This window comes from Anser brachyrhynchus (assembly GCF_964034855.1).
Source record: "Anser brachyrhynchus genome assembly, chromosome: 14".
Taxonomy (NCBI): domain Eukaryota; kingdom Metazoa; phylum Chordata; class Aves; order Anseriformes; family Anatidae; genus Anser; species Anser brachyrhynchus.
The window spans coordinates 7,110,185-7,135,750 of record NC_137709.1 but is presented as its reverse complement, the minus strand read 5'-3'; the positions used below and the strand labels follow the sequence as shown (position 1 = coordinate 7,135,750).

General features: G+C 48.5%; 1 protein-coding gene across 2 annotated transcripts in view; it reads right to left on the bottom strand.

The window, feature by feature from the left end:
• Positions 1-15,030: 15,030 nt before the first annotated feature.
• GRIA1 (glutamate ionotropic receptor AMPA type subunit 1) overlaps positions 15,031-25,566 on the bottom strand; it is a 187,058-nt gene continuing 176,522 nt past the window's right edge. For both annotated transcript variants that reach the window (XM_080555266.1, XM_080555267.1), the window contains 2 exons: positions 20,351-20,485; positions 15,031-17,982 (listed from right to left, as the gene is read on the bottom strand). In XM_080555266.1, coding sequence (XP_080411392.1) covers positions 17,794-17,982; positions 20,351-20,485 — 324 coding nt within the window. In that variant the 3' untranslated portion in view covers positions 15,031-17,793. The remainder of the gene's footprint in view (positions 17,983-20,350; positions 20,486-25,566) is intronic.

Sequence of the window (25,566 nt, the reverse complement as noted above, 5' to 3'; positions counted from 1 at the left end):
ACTCATCCTGGCTGCCGTGCGTGCCACCAGGTCCCCCCACAGCCCAGGGTGTAGGTGGGAGGTAGACCCGGGTCTGGCCCCACTGCTGGGGTTTTGTGCGTTTGGTGGTGCTGGTGGGAGAGAGATGGGAGAGCGGCGATGGACGGGCAAGCAGAAAGAAGCCCACGGAGCTGTTTTCAGTGTCATTGATTTCAGAATTGTATTACAGGGAGTTTGGGTCGCCCTTTGCCAGCCAAGATGTAGCAGGAGAGGGCTGCAGGGTGCACAGGGCAGCCCAGCACCACTCAGCTCCCGCTCTCCCACCTCGCAGCCCAGGAGGGCTTTTGGGACCTCCGAATCTAATGGCTGCAAAATCCAGCTCCCTGTGAGTACTTAAATATTGCTGGCCTCTTATGGAAAGGAAATCATTTGCCATATTCGCTCATCGCTGCCTTTTCTCAGGGGCCACGCTGACCTCAGTGTGTTCCTAAAGCAGCAAAGCTTTCCTTCTTTTATCTTAAGGTTTAGGGAAGAAATATCACAGAAGCCCAAGAAATAATTCTCATAAAGGAAGAGCACTTAATATAGTACCTTTTTTTTTTTTTAAACAAGTCATTATTTCCTCAACACCAGAATTTGCTGAAAGCACTCCAAGTTCTTTTTTGCAAGGGCCACAGAACAAAATAATTGTGCAATTAGTAATGCATCTCACACGTCTTGAAGTGAAGGATTTTTACTTTTGACAAGTACAAAATGTAACATTTTGCTTTTCCATGGTGGGAAAACACCAGCCATTCCTTTCCCCCTCCTCCCTGTTTTAAGTGCACTGCAGTATGTAATTAATAAAGATAATAATATGTATCCTCCACTAAGCAGGAGGAGAGAGGCGATGTGAGTGGCACAGACACAACGTGGATAGCTTGGGATTGCCAGAGCAGCCAGCAGCTTCCAAATATTAATTATAGCCCTCTGAGGAGGAGCCGTGTCTTCCCCAGCCCTTTCAATGCCCATTCCCTGGCACTACAAAGCTGGGAGCTTTGCCGAGGGGCCCCAGCAGACCCATGGCTGAGCTGGGATGGGCACCCAGCTGCCCCGACGTGGCTGCACGCAGCCGCAGGCGTCCGAGCGTGCCGGAGTTTCGCTGCTGATTCAGCGACCGGAGCCACGCTTCTGTAGCTTCAGCATCCTTGTGCTCAGCACTAACAAGTGTCTAGCCTGTGGACGTTAACAAACATCCCCTCGGTGTTGGCTTGGCCAACTTGCCTCGTGTATATTTGGTGAGAAAACCGAAATCGTTGCCTGGGCACCAGCAGCCCTCCTGCCCTGGGAGGTATTGCAGCAGAAGCAGCTTTCCCCTTCTCGCTTCAGCTCATGGCATGCTGAGCCTGCTGCATTAATGGGAAGCACTACAAAACCCTTTTGCTTTTTCAAAGCCATCCTCCCCGGTGGTGCACCTCCTGGCACTGCAGCTCGCTGGGACGGGTCGGCATCACAGCGCGGAGCAGCCGGACACAGCACGGCGAGGTGCAAGCCCCACGCAGCACCCGTGCCGAGGGACTTGCTCCCACCGGTGGCACGGGTGAAGGAGGTCCAGCACGGGAGTTGCTGGGCTCAGCCTCCTGCTCCTGCACGTCTGGGCAGCCTCGGTCACCTGTCGTGCAGCTCCAGACACGCTGCATTGACCCTTAGCTGCAAAGCAGTGCCGTGCAAGCAAGCCAACTTAATCATACATTTTAAAATTGCTTTGCGTGCCGTGTCACAGCCCAGCTGTGACAAAGTAAGGCTTTAATTCTAGAGCTTCATCCCTGTCCTGTGGGTCCCCAGGGCACCTCCGGAGCCATCCCTCATCCTGCTCCTCTCTCCCTCGCACATTTGGGCTCGCTGAGCTCCGTGTGCGGTTTCCAGAGCCCTCGGGCAGCACTCAGGAGCGGGGCAGGGAGGGCGGCCTGGCAGGGATGGACGGGGGGGCTTTTTGGTGAATGCTGATGAGATGGCAGGAAATGGGAGCCAGCAGGGGTGGGCAAGCAGGAACTGAGCGCGGCTTATCGTTTAACCGCAGAAAGGGACTCTCACAGAGACAGAGGCTGCTACATACGTAAATAGGCAAACATCAAACACCTCGGCTTCCCCAGCCCCTGGCCCTGGTGCCTGCCTGGGGCTCCCAGAGCATCTTCCCCCAGCAGCTGACGGGCAGAGCGGCTGCTGAGGCACACGGGATGCTGCAGGCACCGGCCGGGGTGATGTGATTGCTTTTTGCCCGAAGCCAAATTGCCTTGGAAATTAAAAGCTGCTGGAGTCACAGAAGAACTGCAGTCCTGGGGGTGGGAGCGGAGCTTGTTGGTGTGACGAAAAGCCCACGGACTATTTTTCCCTGATAAGGAGAGACTTGTACCAAGAGAGGACTGGAGGACGGGAGGCACGAAGTGCTCGGACCACTCAGCTGGGTCTGAAGTTAGTGATGCATAACTGATGAAACTGCAAAGCCAGAAAAAAAGCTCTCCCTAAAACGGTTTTTCCGGAATGGGAAGGGCCCAGGGTACCCAGAGACAGCCACAAACAGGGCAGGAGAAGCAGGGACCCTCCTGGCTTGGTCCTCCTCGGGTGAGTTGTTGCTGCAGGGCACCGCTGGCTGGGGAGCCATGGGGTCACAAATGGGGCATGAGGGGAGAGAGTACCTTATGCTTTCCTGTGTGGGCTCTTCTCCTGGGCTTCATTGGTGGCACACAGCCATTTACCCTCACCTTTTTTAACTTTGGATGGTCTTCCTCACTCCTCTGAGTGGCCCTTGGGCAGGGAGTGTGCAGGCTGCCCAGGGACGGCCAGGAGGGATGTCCCCTGTGCAAAGCTGGTGGCTGGGGCTTGATGTCCGGATGGCTTGCACGACGTTTGGGTGAGTTTGGGCTGAAGGGCAGCTGTATTCTCCTCTGGTTTTGTAAAGATGCCAAGATGCCCCTGGAGAAATGTGCCTTCTTGCCCCCACCACAAAGATGCACGCACAGCGCTTGGCTTCCGAAAACATGCGAGGGGCTGGTGTCAGCAGAAATGTTCTGTCCTCTTCGACCTCAGTGTCAACAAAAGCCAACAGAAAAATATGCATATAAATCATCTAAAAAGTGCAAGAGGCACAAACATCGTTTTAATCCTAGGGAGAAACCAGAATCTTTGACGCAAGCAGACACTAGGTGGCAAGGAGAGAACTAGAGATGCCGCAGGAAACACCGCGGGCAGCCCCCGCGAGCTGCCAGGGGGCCGTTTGCCCACAGCCCTGGGGACCGCGGGAGACATCTCCTTACGGAGCTGAGTGCTGCCTCCCCCAGCGAGATCAGGGGTCCCGGCAGGGGAACAGGTAACAGGAAAGACAGTGATGGAAGAATTGGCCAAGGGAAATATATAAAGACAGGAGGGGATGTCTGGGTGCTCTGAGAAGACTGCATCAACAACCCTCGACATGAAAGCCTCCCTGTGGCATTTCCGTGCTCCGTGGATGCACACAGAGGCAGCAATGCCTCTCCACATGGCTACCAAGCACTGCCCATGGAGGCTGACGGGCTTCCCCCCCCTCTGGAGGGGGCCAGGAAATGCTCTCCCAGTTACCCGTTCAAGACCTACTATAAGCTCCCCATTTTTTTTTTCCCAATTTACATAATTTTGGGTTTCTCGGCCTGCACAAAGCAAATTCCCTAAGCCTTTCCACCTGCTGCACTGCCCATTTTCAGCCCCCATTCCACCTCCCCTGGCTCTGGAGCTGGGCAAAGCCACGCCATGCAGTCCTGCCTCGGACCTGTCAGCTAGCAACCTCCTGTTGGCTCCACAGACTGTATTTCAGGCCTGATGTGAAGCTTTGCTACAATCCAATCAAACCAATAGTCCCTGGTTGGCTATTTCTTTCCTGGAAAAGTCACTTCCAGTAGTGTTATCACTTCAGCAGACTCACAGGAGAAACCTTATGAGGCCCCCGAGGATTTTCATGCTAATGAGCTCTAGTCCATCATCAGTTCGTCAGTGTTTGTGTTTCACCTGGCTGTGTACAAAACCAGGGACTCCTCTGGTACAGCTCTCTTTGTTCACTGCCCCTTGCCATCCTGGAAGAGGCTGATATTAAAGGAGAAGAATGAAAACAAAAATATCTTTTAGCCCCAGATCAAGAGATGTCAGAGTCATAAAAACAACAGCGACATGTCAGGTGCTTGAGACATCAGGAGACCTGCCCAAGGTTTCAGAGGGAGCTGGAAGGACCAAGGTGTCTTCAGAGGTTCCCACCTGATTATGAGAAAGCTAAATGCTTGGTTAGCACACCTTCTTCCCACTGGCCAAGCTACAGCGGTAATGAAATCCACCATGAAAATCCATCCACGGTTCATCTTTTGTCTCTCAGCATCTTTAAGCCTTAATGCTCCTACTGCTTTCCTTCCCCTGCCTCCTCTCCCAGCCCCACAGGACACAACCTCCTGATGAGCCACGCTTGTGAAAAGCTGGAGGGGATTTGCCACGTGTCGCTTCCAAAGGCCCAGGGGCAAGAAGCTTTAATTGCAGGATTTTTTTACACAGGGTGTTAAAATTTAATAAAGTGAGTTTCTCTGATTTCCCTTTAATGAGATGATCACTGTGTGTATGACATAATGTTAGGTTCTATTGGTGGGAACCTCACAGAGGGGTTTTAAGTAATCAGACCAAGAAAGAGAAAAAACTGAAACCCAAGCCTGTGATAGTTATCCTGTCTTAAGGACTTACTTTGCAACTTCCTTTAGAGATAAGAAACTGGGATCATTTCTTGAACATTATAGCACGGCCAGGGATCTTCTTTTTAAATGGCTTCCCTTGGGAAATGGGGCAGGAGGTGGGCTTTTGGGTTTGCTCGATTGTGAAGACAGCAGGGATGGTGTCTTCTGGGGTGTGTTTGGGGAGTGCAGGGTGAGCGATGCTGAATGAGGTCGGGTGAAAAGAAAACCCTGTTCCGAGCCAGGACAGCCTGAAAGCATTAAAGCCCCTGAGAAATAATAATAATAAAAAAAAGCCTGAAATCGTTCACTCAGCCCCTCTGGCTGCCTTGCTCCTCGGCTTCCCTTCCCCTCCTTTCACTTCATGCTACCTCCACACTGAATTTTGTTGCCCTACTTTTGTCCAGCCTTCTCCTAGAGATAAGATAAACGCTATTTTCAATTAACAAGATGTGATTGCTGAAAGCAATAGGAGGCAGTTCATTTAGAGCCAGCAAATTAATTGAAACCTAAATGTACATAGTCAGTCTATTGCTGGGGGGGCAATTATTACCATCACTTGGCCCTTGCCACGCGAGGAGGCAGCATCTGCCAGCTCCGCAGCTGGGCTTTGCTCAAGTGCCCAGGCAAAAACTCGCTGTGATCTTTCCTGCAGGTCCTCTCTTGGCTGCTTTTATCCCACCTTTATCTCAGAAGAGAAAGCTCTGCACGGCCGTAACTGTAAATTAGAGCAGGAGGGTGTTTCCAGGGCCTTTCCCACTGATGGGACCCAAACTTGGTTTCAAAAGCAAGTGGTTGGACATGGCAAGATCTTCCTCCTCATTCCTCTCCTCCTTTGGAAGGGCTTTTGCTGCCATGTGCAAGGTGAAAGCAGGATCCATGTGATATTCACCAGCCATCCAGATCCTGCCCTCTGTTCCTGCCCAGAACAACTGTTTATGAAGATACAGCTGGATCAGCAACCTCGGGGATTTTTCTTTTCATTAAAATATGTTTACAGATGACAAGTAGCAGAGGGCAGGATGGCAAAGCACTCAGCCAGTGAAAGAAATATCCCATGGTAAGAATGCTGCTCCATGCTGTTCAGGCCCAAATGCCTGAATGATGCTTCATGGGGCCAGCCCCAGCCTCGGGTTTTCTGATGGTTTTCTGGAGCTCTTCAGAAAGGCCCCACCAAACGCTGCTGCTCCTCAATCTATGGATCAGGGCACCGTAGGAAACAGCCCACTCCTTACCGCACAATCCACCTCAAAGTGCTAAAAAGCAGCAATTACCAGCCAGCCTCTACCGGCGAGATGACAAACCCACCAAACAAAATCGTCTTTTTTCCGCTGCACCTCGCTGCCGCCGAGCCAACTGGCACAAGGACGCCGCTTTTTTATTCCTGTACAATTTACGCTCGTAAGCCTCTCTTCCCTGCCTCCCTGCCAAGTGTGGGGGCAGCCCCACGTGTCGGCTCGGGAGCATTTCTGCGGCGGGCTCTTCTCTGCCAGCCAACTTGGTGCTCGTACGAATCTTCTCTCACCTTCGAGCGACGCCGACAGCGGGGGCCGCCGCGGCACGGCTCCGCTTACGGAGCCTGCATGTTCACGGGGAGCAGCTGAAGCTGAAGAAATGAGGAAAGCGACACCGCAGCACCTGCAGAGCATCGCCTCCTGCTCCTCCCTGGAGAGCAGCTGGGGCTGGCTTTGCCGGGACTCAGAGCAAGGGCTCCTCACGCACTGATGGCTGGTTCGTTATCCTCCCTATATCCCAGCTCACCATCCTTGGTCCCTTCTCTTTCCTGCTTTCTTGCTTTGGCTTTCAGGAGAGGTTTCCCAGGCTGACCAGCAGCTTGGAAGACTGTTTTCAGAGAGAGGATGTGGGGCTGCCCAGCCGAGGAATTGCAGAGACCTCCTGTCCTTGCCCTTGGCAAGCCCACACTCTGGTAAACCTGACGAGCACAATTAAACCCCCAGGACACCCCAGTGAGGGCATTTCATGCTCAGGTGTCATTTAGGTGACTGTGGTCAGCATGCCACTGATAGGCAGGGATGGATAGGATAGGCAGGGTGAGGCTGGAAAGGATTTCTTGCACCACTGAATTCCCAGTTACTCCAGTCTCGGGTCAGCTTTCTCTATGGTGTCCGGCCAGGCTCATGCACGACATTTTTGGTACCACGCAGTATCGTTCCCCTACTCAAAGTCTCTTGCTGTGACCCCTGAATGTGTTTGCTTTTTTATTTATTTATGATTGTAGCACATTGCCCCACTGTTGTCAAACATCCATTAATTGGCCAGCAAGTGTACCCACAGCTTCACCTGCTCTTTTCCAGCAGTGGGTAGTCTTGCAGCCAGCACCTAAATCATGGTGTTGAGCCACTGCCTTTCATCCTGTTTTTCTTCCCCCCAGACTTGAACTCTTTCAGTTTTTCATAGGAATTAACAGTGATTGCAAGATAAATCCTCTGCAAAAACTATATGTACCCTTCCTTCCACCCAGTTTTGCTTTGCAGCACAACTCATTATCTTTTCCTTAGATGTCTCACTTTGACAACTTTTCTTTTATAGTCTTCATTTTAGCTAATGAGCTCCTCCACAAAATCAAATGTTTTCGTGAAGCTCATTTCCATTAAACCTGCTGCACCTTCCTCCCTCAGAAACACAAGCATCTTCAGGAGAAAAACAGACAAACAAAACAAATCACAGCAGTCTGTCACGGTCTGACTCTGGAAAAGCACACAGTGTGGTTTCTCTTGTTTGCAGACTGTTGGCACGAGTCTGGATATTCCTCCCTGGCCTGGAGATGGGCTAGATTTGCTCTTCCTGGCACACAGCACTACCTGATGCAGTATAGTTATCAAAAAGTTATCCTCCCAGCCTCCCAGCTCTTTGCAACAGTTTCTTATGAAGCCCCAGGCACGTTACTCAGCAGTTTTCAGGATACCTTTTGACCCTTCTTAATCACCATCCCATTATTTCTGCACAGCAGCCTCAGCTCTCTATCAACAGCTGAAGAACTTCTTGCCGTCAGAGGGATTAACCAGCAAGTCCCACAGCCCGGGGTAAGGGAGCCTGAGGACAGGGCTTCTTCCTCCTACTTGGGGCATTAAAACCAAGCCAGTCCTTTTCTCCCTTCTCCTCTCTAGGTCCAGGAGAGGATGCAGGCAGGTTGCAGCAGCCTCTCTGTGTTAAGGCAGAAAGCCACCTGCCTCCCCACTGCTCTTGGGATGTCCTAGCTCATTGCAGAACCCAGCAGAGCATTTTCTGCAAAGCTACAAATGTGGGCTTTGCTTATCTTACGCCTTAAAATATCTGTCTGAATTAACTTTTCAGTCCCTTCAGGAAACACAAGAGAAGGAGAGGGAGGTGATGTGGAGCTCCTCCTCCTCATAGCATCAGAGCACAGACTGTTCCCTTCCTCTGACCTGGTGCGGACTTATGGCGTCACAAAGTCCTTTTATAAAAGGATGAGGGTTTGCTGTGCTAGGATCCTATCAAAGCACAGACAGAGCTTTTGATGTCTTGCTGAATTCTGCTAGATGTCTAATGGGGCCTCAGATGGCTGTTGGAGCCTAACACCTGCTCACGAGTCCCTGCGAAGAGATGCTTGTGGCTGCTAGTGTTACAGTTGATGACCCCATCTCCTACCAGGGGTACTAACCACCAACCTGGGGGCAAGCTGGCCACAGAAGGGTTAATTTTTAATTCCCTATGAGCCTTCAGTGTGCACAAACCTAACAGTTTGGTCATCTGCCTTTGGAAAGCACAATTAACAGCATCATGGTTTGCTCTTTCATCTTATCATAGGGATTACCACACCAAAGGGAACTGACAGTAAGGATGTAAATGTCCTGACATTTCTCGCTCCAAAAAGCTGCTCTTTGTGCTTGGCTTTGATTTGTTTTATTGATGTTGCTTTCTTTTCAGATGACACACGTGCTCACATGCGTGCAGACACGCATGCACACAAAGCTCACTTTGAACGTATCAATTGCTGCCCATTGAGAAAGATCAATGCTTTCTTTAAAAGGCCTTATGATGTTAGATTGCTTTCAAATGGCTCTCCCAATATCCAATATCTCCCATATTCCTTCCCGCAGCCAAAAATACGTGAGAGTATATACACTCACTTAAAATTCACAACTACTTTAGCGGAAGAAAGTTTTAACGGGTCTTTGCCACATCTCTTCCTAGGTTTCAGCTGAACCAGGACTCTGGGTTATGATGGCCATTGGCCCACAGCCACATTTCGGCACAAAAATGGGAAAGAAAATCACAGCAGCCTTTATCCAGTCTTTCCCCATGTTTATTGGATTGAAATTAGAAGTGCTCATGACCATTTTTTGTCAGTTAAAACCCCTGAAAAACAGAGAACTCATAAACTACCTCTGTGGCAACTAAAACCCACGGGGTCCTCCAGACCCCCTGCGAGACCTGGTGGGCAGGATGGTGCTGGTGTCCCGCCGCCCTGCAAAGCGGGAGGCAGCAGGGGGACCCCAGGCTGCTGAGCCCGTCCTGTCCCATGGCACAGCCTCACCTGTCCCTGTGCCAGTGCTGGTGTCACCCTTGGCTGCGTGAGCAGGGCGGTGAGGGTATGGAGTTGGCAAGGATGAAAATGAAATACGGATAAAATGAGCTGACTGGTAGGGATTTTCTGTCTGTCTAACAATACAAATAAAAAGGCCTCCCCCAGCCTAAGTTAGTGGATGCTTTGTTCAGAAAACTTCCTGGAAATCTCTGCTATTTTATGTCCAGTAATTGCAGCCCATTTGCAGCTGGCCCTTGGCTGCTAAAGGTTTCTCCAGAGAGGTTTCACTCCTGCCCGTCTGCCCTGCCTGTGGGGCTGTGCCTCAGTGCTGCAGCTTCCCAATCACAGCCCTTACCGGGCTCCACGGAGGAGAGGCAGCAAGAGGCCACTATAATTTCACAGCAATAATGCTCAGCACTTAGGCAGGTGTTAGAGGGCTCAATTGAGCCGTTAAGCACGAGCAGCTCCTGCCATGATGAGAGCCAGCGGGCATGGGGCTATCAGGATCCCTCCTGGACCACAATAGCTCCTGCATCACCCCCAGGCTTCCCCAGGAGCTGGAAAATTTCCCAACAAGGCAGCGGCCACCGCTGTGTGGTCTGGACTGGGATCTGCTGCTGCTACCGCTGCTACAGGTGGTTATAGGGTCCCCACAGCCCAGCTGAGGAGCACCAAGCCACAGCAACCCGAGGGGACGAGCCGGGGGTGCGGGTGTGGGTTTGGAGGAGAAGCACAGCGGGTGGGCTGTAAGGCTGCCGAGCTGCTGGGAGAGGGGACAGGCCACGGCCCTGGGGCCCTGCGTTCCTGGTGCCCCTGCTGTGTTATTTGGATGGGCCCTGGAAGGATATGAAACTCTTGGGTTTTTTTTTGTTATTTTGGTTTATTTTCGTCTTTCGTTTGTTGGCTTTTTGTTTATTTGTTTGGCTTTTTGCTTGTTTGTTTGGCTTTTAAAAAAAAAGGCTTGTTGTTTGTTTGTTTGGTAAGTCGTCCCAACCCGCCCTGCAGCCAGCAGTGACTGGAATCCACAAAAGGCCACACTGGCAGCACCCATTTCCATCCCCGTTTGCACTGGTCTGACTGGGACGTGATGCCGTGCACCCATCTGGGGGCTCCTGTGCCTGCGGCCTGCCTGGGCCCTGCTGGGCCCTGCCAGCCCCTGCCAGGCCCTGCCAGCCCCTGCCAGTGCCACAGACATGGCGGCAGCTGCCTGGGCCTGGCCACCAGAGCGAGGCCTTTCCCCCAGGCCTGGCTTTGCTCCTGCTCTCCTGAAACCACGGCATGCGAGGAGCTGCACGAGGGCACCTGGCAGGGCAGGGGGCGGCTGGGAGTAGCCCCCCCCAAAACCAATGCTGTTCCCCCAAATGCTGTGTGTCCCTTCGTAGAGACTCTTCCAGACCAGGAGCATTTTCTTTAACAAATATGAATCTAATGAATTGGGCCTGATCTAATTATGCATTCTGCATTAAGCCGATGCTCCCACTGTCTGCGGCTGCTAGCATAATTAAACTTAATGTACTTTTAATGATGTCTTCTTAACTCATGCATTCATATATGATTAGAATCAAACAGGACGAGCTGTCACGAGTCCAGGACAGATCTTTCAGCCGCTCCTGATGGAAGTGATGTTGAAATATTAATAATGCAGATTTCAAGGTTAACAACATTGGTTTTGAAGAGGGGAAAGCTTGTCACACAGTTTGAGCTAATCTGTGGCAGCAAAACGTCTCCCCTTTCAAGCTCAGCCTCTCCCCGTCTTGCACATGTGCTCCTGGGATCAGGGGAATTTAAGTTTTACTCATAAAGATGTTAGAGAAGTGCACAGCACTCTGGGCAGCAGCTGCCACAGAAGCTGGGAGGATAACTGTGGCACCTCTGGGTGCTCTGTCCCAGTATATATGCTCTGTCTTTGCTCCTGTTCCCCTTTCCTGCTGTTTTTCTGAAAATTGGAAGCCCTGGGACCCTGCTTTTGTCTCTGCTCTTGTTTGGTAAAGAGAGATCAGGCTCTGTCCCCCCAGCCTCTGCGAGCTTTGCCTGTAACCTTGGTGCAGGCGATTTGCTCCCTTGAGCTGCACACCACCTTGTGCAGTGGGGCCTGGTGGAGCTTTGGGATTGCTACTTTGGCTCCAGAGTCCTATACAAAGCAGGTAACAATAATGCAACTATTATTATTTTTTTTTGTATGTGTGTGTGTAATTTTTTTTTTCGTTAGCCCATGGCCTGGCAGGTAGGTTGTCTTTTGAGTTCCTGAGAGCAAGTTGTGAAATTGTCTGAAATCCTTCCAACAGGAAAGCATTGATTTATTACACTGTAATACTGATGCGAACAACACCATGTACCTTTCATCTAAAAAGTCAGGACTTATAGAACACGACATGCCATTAATTCTGATGCCAGCTCAAACAGAGGAGGAAATACTGCCAAAGGGATCCAGAGAGCATGTTAAACCAGCCCTGCAGAGTAATGAACATACTTTGTGGCTGTTACATTATACAATATTGATCCTTAGGAATGAAAAGGTACCTTGACAGCTAATTTGGGCCATCAAAAGCTTCTCTTAGTATCTATGTATGCACGTGTGTGTGTGTGTGTGTACTTTCTAAGTAGTGCATGAGAAAGAGATATGCAAACATTGGCAAATTAAACTTCTCTGTGGCGAGGATTGCTGCGTTTCACTGCTCCAGAGACAGGTCTCCCCTTGCACACGGCCGTGAGCTCACGCGGGTATCAGCCCCGTGGAGATGATGCCCAGCGTCTCTCCATCCCCAAGACGGGTGCACCTTGGGGCAGCCAGGCAGTGATGCCTCCTCGGGAAAATGTGCATCAGCAAAAGGGAGCCCAGCCGAGGTGCCTGGACACAACCAGGTGACCCAGTGCTTTGCAAGACAGTGGCTCCATGTAACACCCCATTTCCCTGACCGAGATCCCCCGCTTTCTGCACAGGATGGGGCTGGAGGCACCACGCTGCATGCCGTAAGCTGCTGCGGTGCAAGGCGACCCCACTGCCCACTGCCCACGTCCTTCTGCTCCTGTTTACCTGACCTGGAAGATGTGTTCCTGCAGGGAAAGGGGTCACCACCCCTTTGTGACGTCTGTAAATTCATCCTGCCCATGCTGGTAAACACTATCGTATTTTCTTCTAGCTTTCTCTTTCTTTTCAAGCAGAGTTTTGTTTCTGAGGATGCAGACCCCAGCAGTGGGACACCGAGCAACATGTGGTATTTGCATGTTACAGCTGTTCTGCCACCCCTTTCCCTTGGCTCTGGGTGCAGCCAGGACCCTGCAGCGTGCTGCGACCATCAGCACCTCTCTGCAGAAGGCTCCTTGCTGCTGAGTGGTGTGTTGGGCTACGGGATCTGTTCTGAGAGTGATCAGAGGAGCTGGAGTCTTGTCTCTGTTCCCATCCCAAAGGAACGTGAGTTCATGTGCTGGCTAAAGACATATGGTGGTACAGAGTTGTCTGCAATCAAACAACCACCACCTACATACCCAGAGCCTACTCCAGGCTCCAGAGAGGAGTAGCTGGCAGTGCTAGAGGTGAGATTGATGGACTAAGGAAGGGGAGATGGGAATGGACAGAAAGGAAACAGGAGGTGATGCTGCAGGTCAGGGCTGAGGGGAGAATCCCAGAGTGGGAATGGCTGAGATACTGCTGGAAACATCATTCTCAAACTACTCCACAAGCCAGCCCTTCATGCCTAGAACTTTTTCTAGGTCCTAGCACACTAAATTCATCCCTCTTCTACACTCAGGACATCAGGAGCTGGAGAAGAAGAGAGTGGCTGCATGTAAGAAGAAAGCTGGGAGTGGTGTTACCTCGGTAATGACGCTGGAGCAACATGACCAGCAGTTTCCATGGAGCCCAAGCAGTTTGGGTTGGCACTGTCTAGCATCTTCTGTGCTGGGGTTTGCATGTGGATTTTTCCCCCAAAGCCTTGACCTGCTGCAGGCTGGTGGGCTGCTGTGTACAGCATGGTGATGGCCCTGTGTTTCTGTTAATTAATTTTCTGTTAGAAACACGCACCAAATTGTTCTCCTGGGGACCCAGAGCTATATGTGAGACTCGGGTGACTGTCCATGCCCTTAAAAAAATGATTATGAGCCTGCATGCACAGTGAAAACATCCTCACATCTCCGAGATCTTTTGAAGGAGATTTGCGGCTGAGTTGCTGGAGCCAAACAGGTTAAAGGTACCCACTGGGTTACAGCAATTGTTGTATGTGCCCCTGTCCTGTCCCTTCACTGAGTTTGGACAATAAAACTTTTGCTGCATTTGCTGGTAGGTAGGCACATAAGCAAACAAATCCAGCCAAATCTTTTTGGAGCATCCCAGCTTTGTGCCCTGGTGCTGGGTTTCTCATCCCATAGCAAAGGGATGTCTGTCCCTAGGTGATGCATCTGTTGTTCTTCACCTGCTGCACTTTAGTATTCAGCATTTTTTGCCTTGACAACAGCTGAAGATGGTTTTATTCTTGCTGGAAACTTTCTCATAAGGGATATTTGATTTTGCCATTAGGAGGGAATTTTGTCCTGCTTTTGTCAAGATATAACAGAAAATTTCTTGTGTGTGTTTGCAACCTCACTGGGAACCAAGAGTGAAGCACTGAGTGAGCAAGAAGAGTATTTTGAGACAAGGTGCACACTCACAATACAGTACTGGATGTCCAAGCAGGCGCGGAAGACCAAGATAGGCTCATGCAGCATAGTCTGCCCATGGGAAACCTCTCCTTCAGGCCCCGTTGATTTGGAGTCTCTTGTGCTTTGAAGTCTTCAGGATCACAGCCCATTTCAAAAAGCATTAATTCTGCCCCTTGCTGATCCTACTTTTAAAACTTACCAGTGGGCAAAACCCCCTTGTGAATGCTGGAGACCTCAAGTCTATAACCACAGCCCTGAGGGGTGAGCTGAGACGCCTGACTGAAGGCACTTTGGTGTCTCAGCTGCCCCAGTCAATAAATGGGAATGATGCCACGGGGAAGGGAAGTCTTCCACATCTGTGATAGCAAAGGCTACATCAGAGCATGATGGTCATGATTATAGCTAGTCTTCGCAGCTGTCAGCAACTACATAAATGTCCATGGCCCTTTAAATCCTACTCTCCCACTTCAACAGACTCTTGAAAGAGGAATTTAGCAGGTTAATTGTGTGAAAATTGAGTGAGAAATATCTTAAACCACTGAGCCTCTGAAGCAGCATGACAGCTCCTAGGAAAGCCAATCCTGGTGTGGATTTTTGGACCAGTGCTGGTTCTGAATAATCGCTGAGCTGACTACGTCTTCTCTTTGTGTAAAAACAAGCTAAAATCCTCGAATAGCCCTCCCTCAAAAAGTAACCAAGAACAAGAAGCAAAATCTTTAAGTTTGAACCCAATGAATATTTAGTTTCCTGACTCTTGGGTAAATATTAGATAGATTCCCAATTTCAACCTGAAGCAGTTTATTTGGCTGCTGTTCACAAGTCAGACACAGCAATAATCAAGGAAATCTCGTTTGATTCAGGTTGGGTAATATTGCCTGAGGGATAACATCATTTTCACTTCCACACATCCAGCACTGGCACAAAATGGCATGGACAGGTATGAAAAATGCATCATGGATCCTTGGTGCTGAAATTCCAGCTGATAGTTTCATTTTTATGTAAATAATAATTACCAGTAAAAATGTTGCTTGAAAAAAGAGAATGTGAAAATAAAAACACTGTTGAGTTTGATAAAGCAAAATCCTTTGCAGTATTGCCAAAAGGAAAAGAAAAAAGAAATAAAGAAAGAAAGGAAAAGAAAAGAAAAAAGAGAGTTAAAACAAATATAGCTGTTAAATAAAAGATCCAGGTACCAAAGAGCAAAATTTAATGAAAGCCAAAACTGTTAAATATGGATTCCTGTTGAGAAAAAATGTCAATGTCTTTAAGAGTTTTACCGTTACTCTATTTTTAAGAAAAGTGTAGTAAAAATACATATTACAAGTTAACATTTTTCCACGCTTTTGTCCTATTCCTCTTTTTTTTTTTTTTTTTTTTTTTTTAACCCCACCACCGATGAAAAGCCTTTGAAGACTCCATCTCACATCTTCACATCACAGGCGGCCAGTCCTAGCACGGGCGCTTCGACGTCTGCCTGCCCAGCTGGGCTCCCCATGCCCTGCCACCACGGTGGCTGTGTCTGGAGGAGGACAGGGCGCAGCACCCAGCGGTGCCGCGGCAACGTCCGGGATGAGGCAAGAGCCGGGGCAAGAGATGCATCCGAGGGCTCTGGGCATGGAAACGGGCTAGCTTGAGGGATGTTCCCACTGCACTAGCACTTACACAGAACTGAAGTTAAAAATAAGGAAAGAAAAGTGGATTAAAAATATCAGTAACCAACACAAAGTGATCTGAAGAGGTGTTTGGAGCAGCTGATGGCAGAACTCATGTTGGGCAATTAGAGATGGAGATCGCAAGGGCTTGCAGTAGTGGAGAGAGGAAAGCACATTGGCACAAGACATGCTGTGCCTGAGCTTCAGACCTTGATTCTTTGTCTCACTGGTCTCCAAAGTGTTGCAGGACAAGCAGGTAAATGGAACAGATGCTTTGGACCAGGCTGGTGTTAAAGGTGGTAAACATATTGCTCTGCACAATACACTAATGGAAACTGGCATTCAGGCAGCTTCCAGCTCTATTTATGGACAGCTGTATAGACAGGTCCTCCTCATAGACCTGTGCCAGTCATTTGCCTGCATCACTTTGTCTTCACTTGCATCCCTTCTTTTCCTGCTCCTCACTTGCTACGTTGCAGGAAAATTAAAAAAATAAATAAATAAAAAAATAATAAAAAAAAAAGAGAGAGTGAGAAAGAAGTTCCAAATGCTCCACTAGCAGCTCTGTCCCCGGACAGATATTTGATGAGTCCTGTGAGAAGTTTTGAACTTGATTTGCCATCAGTGATGGACTTGTGAGATGGGACAAGGCCGAGTGGGTTCCCCATGGTCCCTGCCCTGTAGATCTTCTCTCTCTAGATGCTCCCCTGGGGATCCTTCACTTCTGGGGAGGTGTCTCAGGCTCACCAGGGTGGGAAGCATTTTTCTGTCCATGCCAATGATTCACAGAATGAGTCTTTTGTGCAGTTCTGGAAAACCATCCTTGCCCCTTTGACCTCCGTGCCTGTAGCTGGACTCCCATCTCTCTGCCCAGCAGTGTGGGTTTCTGCAATTCCAAATTTGGTGTCAGCAGCCTGCTCTCCTGGCTTGTGGATGCTTTCCCCTCCCTAAGGATACACAAGCGGGAATCTGCTACTTTTGGCTTTGTACCCAGAGTACAGGCCACAACTTGACAGGAAGGCTGAGTCTGGCCAGCCCCGATGCTATCCAATGTCATGGATGCTTGAATGAAGCTCTTGTAGGGTCTCTTCCGTGGTTTGCTTCAGCTGTTTCTTCCAGGAAGCTATTCTGGCCAACTAGCTAAAAAATGTCCCTTGTAATTAGAAAAATGGCCATAAAGGGATTTCAGAGCAAAAAGTCTGCGATAGTCCCATTGCAGCCCCGTGACTTCTAGCATGTTTTACTGGTTAATAGGCAGCCATCTAGAACTGGATGTCTTGTGATGGTCTATTCCCGGTTCAGGGTGGTTCCCATACGTGACCACCAAAAAGGGCACACACACAGAAGCTAAGCAATGAAAAAATGGTTCACAATTGCTTGTTAGCCCCCAATAACCTAGGCAGGAGAGTGGCATGTGAGGGGAATACTGCATTTACCTTTTCTCTTCCATAAACAGCAGCCTACCATGCTGTTAGACCGACCACCTGCTCTAGTATGCCATGCATGATGCTCTCCTCTCCAGGCACATGATCCTTCTCTTGAACCGCCACTCATCATCTCTGGAAGAATTATCTCTTTGTCGTCAGATTACTAGGGTTTCCAAACTCACTCATGACTTTGCCCCTGTAAAACAGCCTCATGTTTTTGTTCAGGTTCTTCTTGTGTCAAGTCCTTCCTGTTGCAGGGAGAGCCATTCGCAGCCCTGTCTGCCTTGTTGCATTAACTCCACACCCTGAGTTCACAACAGAACAACGGAAGGCAGAATCATGATGGAGAAAAGGGGTCAGTGCTGATGCCCTGCAGGGAGTTCGACTTGCCATTCGTCGGATTTTGTTTTTGCTGTTAGTAGCTCAGACGTTATAGTTTGCATCCCGAACTAAATCAGATTAAAGGGCTGAGCAGGGAAAGGGGAAAGGGCTGATGTTACCCTGACACCACAGGAATTAGTAAGAAAAAATATATATATTGCACACACTAAGACTTATTAACAACCAAGTTAAAACAAAATGGCATAGTCCTCATTAGTGTTCCAGTGGTTCTTTGATCAGGGACGGTTCACGAGTCTGTTAAATCCCATTACGCTCTCCTTATTGCAGTACAGACCTGTTTCTGTTCTCCTGCCGGTGGATCTGTTTGCAAAAGAAAAAGGGAAATAGAGTTGGTTTCCTCGAGAAGATCCATCCAATTGTCCCTTCTGTCATCATCATTTGTCTTGTTGGTGTTGGGTTTGGTTTTGGCTCTGGAGGGGGTGGAGTTGGGCTGCCCCTGCTCTCACCCAGGCAATGGGTCAAAAGGCCAATTATAATCCCGTAGCTCCCAGGGACATGCCGGTGCTGTGGCTCATGCACGGGATCGTCTGCATGGATTTGGGGAAATCGTGGCTGACCACACGTCCGTTTTCTCCACTGCCTCCTGCTGCAGCCGGCCTGGGAAGGGTTGATGTCCGTATGGCTTCGTTGATTGATTGCTGTGGGATTAAACAAAAACCCTTTTTAGGAAAGACAGGGGGGTCTCCCCCTGTCCTTAGCAATGTTGGAGAAATTACAATATAAACCAGTTTTGTCTTTGTTACTGTTCTCTCCCTCCTTGTCTCCATTCACTCTCGCTTTCTGCGTGTCCCTACTGCGTCTGATCTGTTAATTCACATCTCTTCCACGCTAAAAATTAAATGTTTCAGCAGTATTTTGGGGTATAAAGCGTACGTGCCATATGTAAAAACTATTCAAACCCTACAACATCAGAACAGCCACAGTGGATCATTCTATACACTTCCCCCATAGATATGCTATTACTACTCCTGTTCTGTTACATGTGGTGGACTCTGACTCACTGCAAGCATATGTTTAACTTTCCTCGTGTGAGAAGCTGAGCATGAGCCTTTGTTTTTGTCTACAGAGATAACTGAGGTAGCCAGGAAATGCAAACCTAATTCAGGAAACCAAATCTCATCTTCCTGTTCCAGATACTGTCCAAAACATTTGCTTTATGAGATCTATGGAAATTGGTTGCTTAGAACAACTATACTAAGAGATGAAGTTCTTTTGGTTTCTTTGCATTCAAGGACACTCCCGTCTGTTTTGATCTGGGATGCCCAGGTGAAGAACCATCCACAACAGCTAAATCTGGAAGGGCTGTTCAGAAACTGTCACTTAGTGGCTCGCCAGGCACGCAGCAGCCTCCTGTGCTGGTGGGATCTGCAGCTCGCCCCGGTGTCTGTCAGGCTGGCTGAGCAGGGGAAGGGTTGAGGCCCTGTGGAAGGGGATTTGGGCCATCTTTCTGGGCACTGGGCTCCACAGAATGCCCTTGGGGTGGGACCACTGATGGTAGGAGACAGGCTAAGAGACCAGATAACACCAATGAGGAGAAGTAATTCCCATGGTGGCTGGTTATAAGATGGCACAAGCACTGCAAGCCAGCACTGACACGAGCTATTGGGGCATTTTGGATAACGCAGAGAAGCCAACACCAGGGCAGAATCTCCTTAGGACTAAAGCTATGGAGCTATTGCACAGTGATACTCTTGTCACAGTGTTTTTGTGACATACCTCGCTTTACATTGTAGACAGCAATTACAATTTAGTTCTTTTATACTCAGGGATATTAATTGCATACCTTAATTTACCCCTGAGCTCAGTGTACCTCTCACTGCCTGTAGAATTTTCTGAATCTCAGTGGGAAAAGAGCTATTGCACATTTTCAGTGAATGAGAAATGTTATTATTGCTGACAAAACGTTAAGCATGTTGTGAAATGGTGACATTAAACCCAAAGGAATGATTGCTTATTTTCCTTTTGATTCTGGGTATGTTTCAGTGCCCGGGGAAGTAAAAATCTCTCTAAATTTTATGAAATTTTCTGCATATTTTGTATACTATACTGACTTCCACGCTCATGGGAGAGGTCAAGATGAAGAAGAAATGGGATGCGTTACTGTTACAGCACAGATCCTGCTGCACCCTCGTGCAAAACAGTATCTGTATAAGGGATAACCTCTGCTAGTCATCTGAGTCAAGACATAGTTGTTCCACAGATGCTGCATTAAACGTGTATTCCCAGGGCTCTCAAATCTAATCCCTCTTGACATGACACTGAAATTTGGGCAGACCAGAATTTAGGCCTGAAACGAATCTCCTGGGTCATAGGAAGTACACTTCCGCAAGAGCATGACAGAGTGGAGAAATAAAACATTTCAGGAGATCTCAGGGCCCAGTTTCTCTCCAAGAGATCCCATAAATCTTAATTTGGAGACCCCACATCACCCACTCCAGGGCACGTACTTATGTATGTGGGAGAACATTGTCCAGCTGGGGTTAAAGGCTGGAAATCTGGCAAATGCTCTGAGCATCTATCATTGCTGCCTACCTGCAAATGGTGCCAGCAGGATGCCAGCAGAGGGAACAACAGGATCTGATTCATTACTGCACTACCCCAGTTTTATCTTGCTGTTAACTTTTTTTTTTTTTTTTTTTATTGCAGTAAAGGCTATATCACACCAACCCCAACACACTTCATCCATGCTGCACACACATTGCCATAGTCTGCTTTCTTTAATTTTAAGGAATGGCAATGTGTTCCTGTTACCATTTGTGCTATGATTTTGCTCTATATCTGGATTTTGAACTAGCATTATGCCACGTCTGATCTTGCATCAGCTACCCACTATGGCCCACTTGAGCCTCTTTTAGCTTCCTCTGATGCTTCTATTCCTTTCTAGCAAGTCAAGTGATAAGGTCACTTCATTATCCCTATGTCTTGGCTTTCCACCCATGGTCTGGGCTGCATCCGTCTCTGAAGGCAGCTTTGGAGATGGGGTGGTATCAGACAGAAGGTGTGAAAGGCCTGGGAATGGGTTGCCACCTTCATCCGCTTTGATTCACTTCTGGACTTGTAACAAAACTCGATTAAGGCAACCAGCATGGCTAGTCCGAGCCCACCGATGAGGATATAGAAAACCCCCGCCACATTGCTGAGACTCAGAGCGCTCGTCTTGTCCTGGAAGAGAAAGGAGAAGAGAGGGAGGGGAGGGCATGTGGGAAGGAGAACAACAAAATTAATATGAGAATGCTCTGGTAGAGACATTGCACAATATAGCAATGTTGGCATTACATCATCTCCCTCTTTCAATGAACATGTGACATTTCTAAGAGCATTTTCAATTTTTAATTTAGTGTCTAGTAAATCTAATGTTTCCCTCAAACAAACAAATATACATTTTTTCAGCAATGTGACTCTTTGTAAAGGTTTGGGATCGCCGTTTTTCAATCATCTAACTTAAATGCTTATTTACCCAAAATGCCTAGTTTAAATTATTGATTAAAGAAGAAAAAAAAATGTTCTCCGCCTGTGTGACATTTGCTTGTCCCTGATGTCTCGCCTGAAATAACCCGCTCTCTTGGAAATGCTCATTCTTTCTTTCCTAGATTGTTTCCCCCGCAAATTCTGTTGCTGAGCAACACATCGAAATGACTGGATTTTCTTTTTTTTTTTTAATTCCTTTCCTCTCCAATATTGAGGTTGAGGTGACACCTGAGCTGTCCTCATAAACACATCTCATTTCTGTGTAATAAGACAGTTATTTCATATGCAATCAAGACCCGCTGATGCATGTCTAAGCTAATTATTTGGTTTGCAATAAATAGGGCTATTAATGGACTGCTACTCACAGACAGCATCTATGTTCTGATTTTGCAATGCCTAATGAATGGTCACGGCTCTCTGGGGAAGAGGCGAGTCTCGGAGTGACTCATTTCACCAGCAGGGAAACTGAGTCCCCACGTCCAACCCCCATGTCACTCAGTGCTGCTCTCCAAGCCCTGTCCTCCAGGTGGATTTTTTGGGTCAGGGATAGGACCAAAGCTCAGCTCCATGTACCAGGCTCTTGTTTCTAGGTCAGGCTCTCTCTTTAAAGTCCAACCAGGCTGAGGTGCCTTGCTCCATGTTTCTTGTTGCCTTGCAATATCAACTTGCTACCTACTTCCAGCACAGCTTCCCCAGGGCAGGCCCTGATGGCGTGACCAAGGTTTGACCAGCATTGATAGCTCTGCTCACTGGACGATGGATGAAAACTGCATAAAGCTCATTTGAGATACAGATAAAGAATAATATTTATGCCCTGTAGACATGTCTCCAGTTGGGAAGGAAGCCTTTGTGTAGTTCATGGTGTTTCCTGCTACTCTGTGGACACATGGATGGGTGGGTGGCACGGCTTGTTCCTTGCCCTTCTAGGGCAGTTGATTCACTCACTTTCCTCAGCATCTTTTTGGGATGGACAAACAGTGGGGAAGCAGAGAGCAATACTGGAACAGTGTCAAAAAGGTCCAAAACCAATGTGAACATGGAGGGTTTTGAGTCAAGAGCAGTCCATCAGGCAACAACACCATCCTTCAGGCAGGTACAGTTTGCCAAAAGATTCTGTCCTTTGGAGAACTAGGATCTGTTGGCAAAAAAGTTGACCTACAAAGCATGAAAACATTTCAATATTCAAAGCTAAAAAGCTCCCGTAACAGAAGAGAACTTCTTGGAATGTTCTCTTTCTTCCCTTCTTTATTTATTTCTCTCTCTCTCAATAGGAAGAAAAGAAGATTGCAGTCAGGAATGATAAAAAAATCTTTGTTTTTTTTTACCGCTTCTCCTTCGTCTGGTCCCACTGTCCATGCAGAGCTGCGAAGCCTTCTGCCCAGCTCGAGCATGTGCTGTTGGTTCCAGTGCCATGGGGAGAAACTTTCCAACCTGAACCCTCTGACGTCTGGTTAGGGGTTTTCCCTGCAGAGTTTTGGTCGCTGTAAAAATCTTTATAAGTGATCTCATTTTCCATGCTTCACTGATCGGCATTGCTGCCAAGAGGTTCACTGCTGTCACCATGTGTGTTACACTGCTGCAGATGTGATGGTCTCCACTGGTGGACAGCTTTGATTCCTCTCTTGTGTAACCTTCACGTGCTGGTCAGTTTGTAGTCTTGTCAATGTTTCCTGTGTGCTCTCTGTAATCAGTGAGTTCTGCAAATATAGGCTTAATTTTTGCAGTTTCCATATTTGAAGGATAATTTATCTGGTCTTTTACAATCTGCTGTCATACATTTTTCTCTTCCAGGCTTGACTGTACCTTTGTTCACTTATCTCTTTGCAGATTACTGGGAAACCCTCATAAGCGCCAGCTGAAAAATGTAGGGAGTTTTTTTAATAAAGATTCAGAAAAACAGATCAATTTCTCTGAGAAGCCTCAAAGGCAGTCTGAAGGGGCTGCACCAGCTTGAAGGATGGACAAAGCCACTGGAGGTGGGCTGCCCTCCTTGACATCCTAATCTTTAAGCCTGGCTCCTTAATGAAAAGTGGCTGATTAGCTCCTGTATGAAGGGATGGATGGGGACAGGGAAGTAGAGCTGCCTATTTGTCTGTCTTACTAATAATTTCCAGCTTATACTTTCAGCTTGATTTGACAGAGGGGTGGAGATCTCCAAGATACTAAGGCTGTCCAAGCTGCGGAGAAGAGAAAACCTATTAATGCTCTCACTTAAATAAATGTATCAACTCAAGCAGGCATCAGGGACTCCACGTGGATCTTTGACTTGCAGCCACAGATCCTTGAAAAATTAGGCTTCATGGGAATACATGAGTTTAAAGTTTTGTTGGCCACGATGTTTTTGTAATTCCACCCCCAAGTCTGGGGGCCATGGTCCAACAGGGAACTTTCTCAGCCAGCTGCAAGGGCAGGGATTTCTGGCAGCCAGGAAAGGCTGCTGGTTCTTTCTGTCCAGTTTCTTCTTGAAGAAAAGCCAGCACCAAACTGACCGGTTAAGTCTGAGGAGACGAACCAAAGCAGTTTACTTCACCAGTACTTCATACAACTAGTTTTAGACCTGCTGTAGTTCACCTGTTTGCTTTGTGGCATTATAATTACCATTATTACTATCTTGGACAACTGGTTTGAACTGAAAGTTGTCTCTTACAGCAGCAGGGAAGGCCAAGGAAAGCACAGCAAGGCACAGCAGCAAGCAAGCCTGCCGGGATGGGGAGAGCAGCTGCATTTACCCTCTGCACCACAGTCAGGTTTCTCCCAGTGAGCCCCTGTTGCAGGAAGCCAAGGAGATGGGCAGCCGCAGCAGGGCACTGAGGAGTGCTTTGGGGACACCGCCGATGACGCAGCCTGGTGTGAGCGAGGCTGGGAAGCGAAATTGCTCCCGTGGTATTGCTTGACTTTTTGCTCATCCTCTCCTTTTCCTGTTTGCTTCCTCTCCTCTCCCAGCAGGACTAGCAGAGAGGTTCTCTGGGTGGGAGCAGCATCTTGTCGCTTCCATTGACCTGGGGCACATGAAGGGCAGGCGATGGTGCACGCCACACCAAGGCTTTGTCTCCTGTTTTGTGCAAGCTCCTGCCCTAATAGCATTCATAATCATGAGGTCCCAAATGGTGCTAGCTGCCTGAGCGGACCCTCCCCTCCGCTCTGCTCGGGCTCTGACACCAGCTGCTCTCCCGTCGAGCTGCCCATCACCGAGCCAGCTTGTCAGTGGGAGTGTAAATGTCACCGCTCGTCTCCCGCAGCGGCACAGCGCTGACGTGGGGGTAAGATTGGCAGGTGAAAAGAGAAAGAAAAACCCAGCTTTCCGAAAGAGCGGCCTTGTTGCCACAGCAACCAGGCACCTTCCCGTCTGTTCCTCTCAAACGTGGCACCGTGTCCGTCATCCTCTTTGTCATTATTTATCCTCCTTGGCTGAAGGCAAAATTTCCCCAGTTTCACACTGGGGCTGCTCCCTTCCTTTACCCTTTACCCTTCCTTTACCCTGCCCCATCAGAGCCCGTCGGCAGCACGAGGCGATGGCACCACGAGCCGTTGTGGTCTCCATAGAAGAGCTGTCCTTAGAGCAGGTAGCTCCAGAGGTCGGTGAACATCTACACCAAGTGCCAGGCCACCTCTGCTGGGGCAAGCCCTGAAGCTAAGCAGTGAAGGACACAGCACCGGCCATCAAGTCCAAGTGCTGTCGGGGGCCTGTAGGGGCAGGGTACGAGCACATGCATGGCCAGCCATGGGGTGAGGCTGTCCGACATGAAAAAACACCCTTGGTGTGAGAAGCAACTAATTCCATGCAAAGCAGGGTGAGGCTGTAGCAGGGTTTGGTCCCTATTGATTTTATAACAAAAGTCCAATTCTTGCAACTGGAGGTGTGGGAGATCCCTGTGGCTTTGATGAAGGTCCTTTTGAGGCAAAAAGCTATATGGCTGCCCCTGCAAGCAGGTTGCACCTTGCCCTCCTGGTGTGGAAAGAATCCTTTTTCCTCCCATTGCCTTGCAAAAGACCCAAGGAAGAGGAGAATCTCATGCGTCTGCCCTGATATTTACTGTCCTACTTGCTGTTACCCTCTAATAACCCAAGACATCCCTTCCAAGCCCACAGCATTCTGTGATGGGACAGCAGATCCAACTATTTATCAAAGCAGAAGTGCTTGTCTCTGGAATTTTAATGTATCTGCTGTTTCTTTACAGGGATTTCTCTGGGGAAAAAAAAACCACCACCACTATATGGGCAGTACATAGATAAACTCTCAGATTAAAAAGTAAGATGCACATCAGTCAGCTACAGGCATGGAACATAACTGGGGCCAACAAACATAACCTGGGAACCATCAAAGATTTTACTTGGCTCTGGCTAAACGTCTTGGATACAAACCTTACATCCAGCTAGCCCCTCACCCTCTTCATTAGCACTCATTTATCTCTCTGAGAAGCAAAAATGGATAAAAAACAGGTGGGCGACAAGTATTATGTTTGCCCAGCTGCATTCATGAGAACAAGCGAGCAATGCCATCACTTGGTTGTTCTGTGGGAAAAAGAGGGCTCTGTTGATTTTGATGTTGATTTCTCTTAACTGTTGTTTCTTATTGCACTGCTGCTGCAGTCACAGTGAGGATGCTGAGCAAGGAACAGACGCGGTCCTTTTGTCTGCCAGCTGAGACTCATCACTGTGATCTTCCACTCCCATTAAAAGCTTACACGGTTTTAAGGCTTGTGTCTATTGATTTCACACATGGAGTTTCAAGCAGCTCTCATGACTTTATGATCCAATCTCATTTATTCACATGT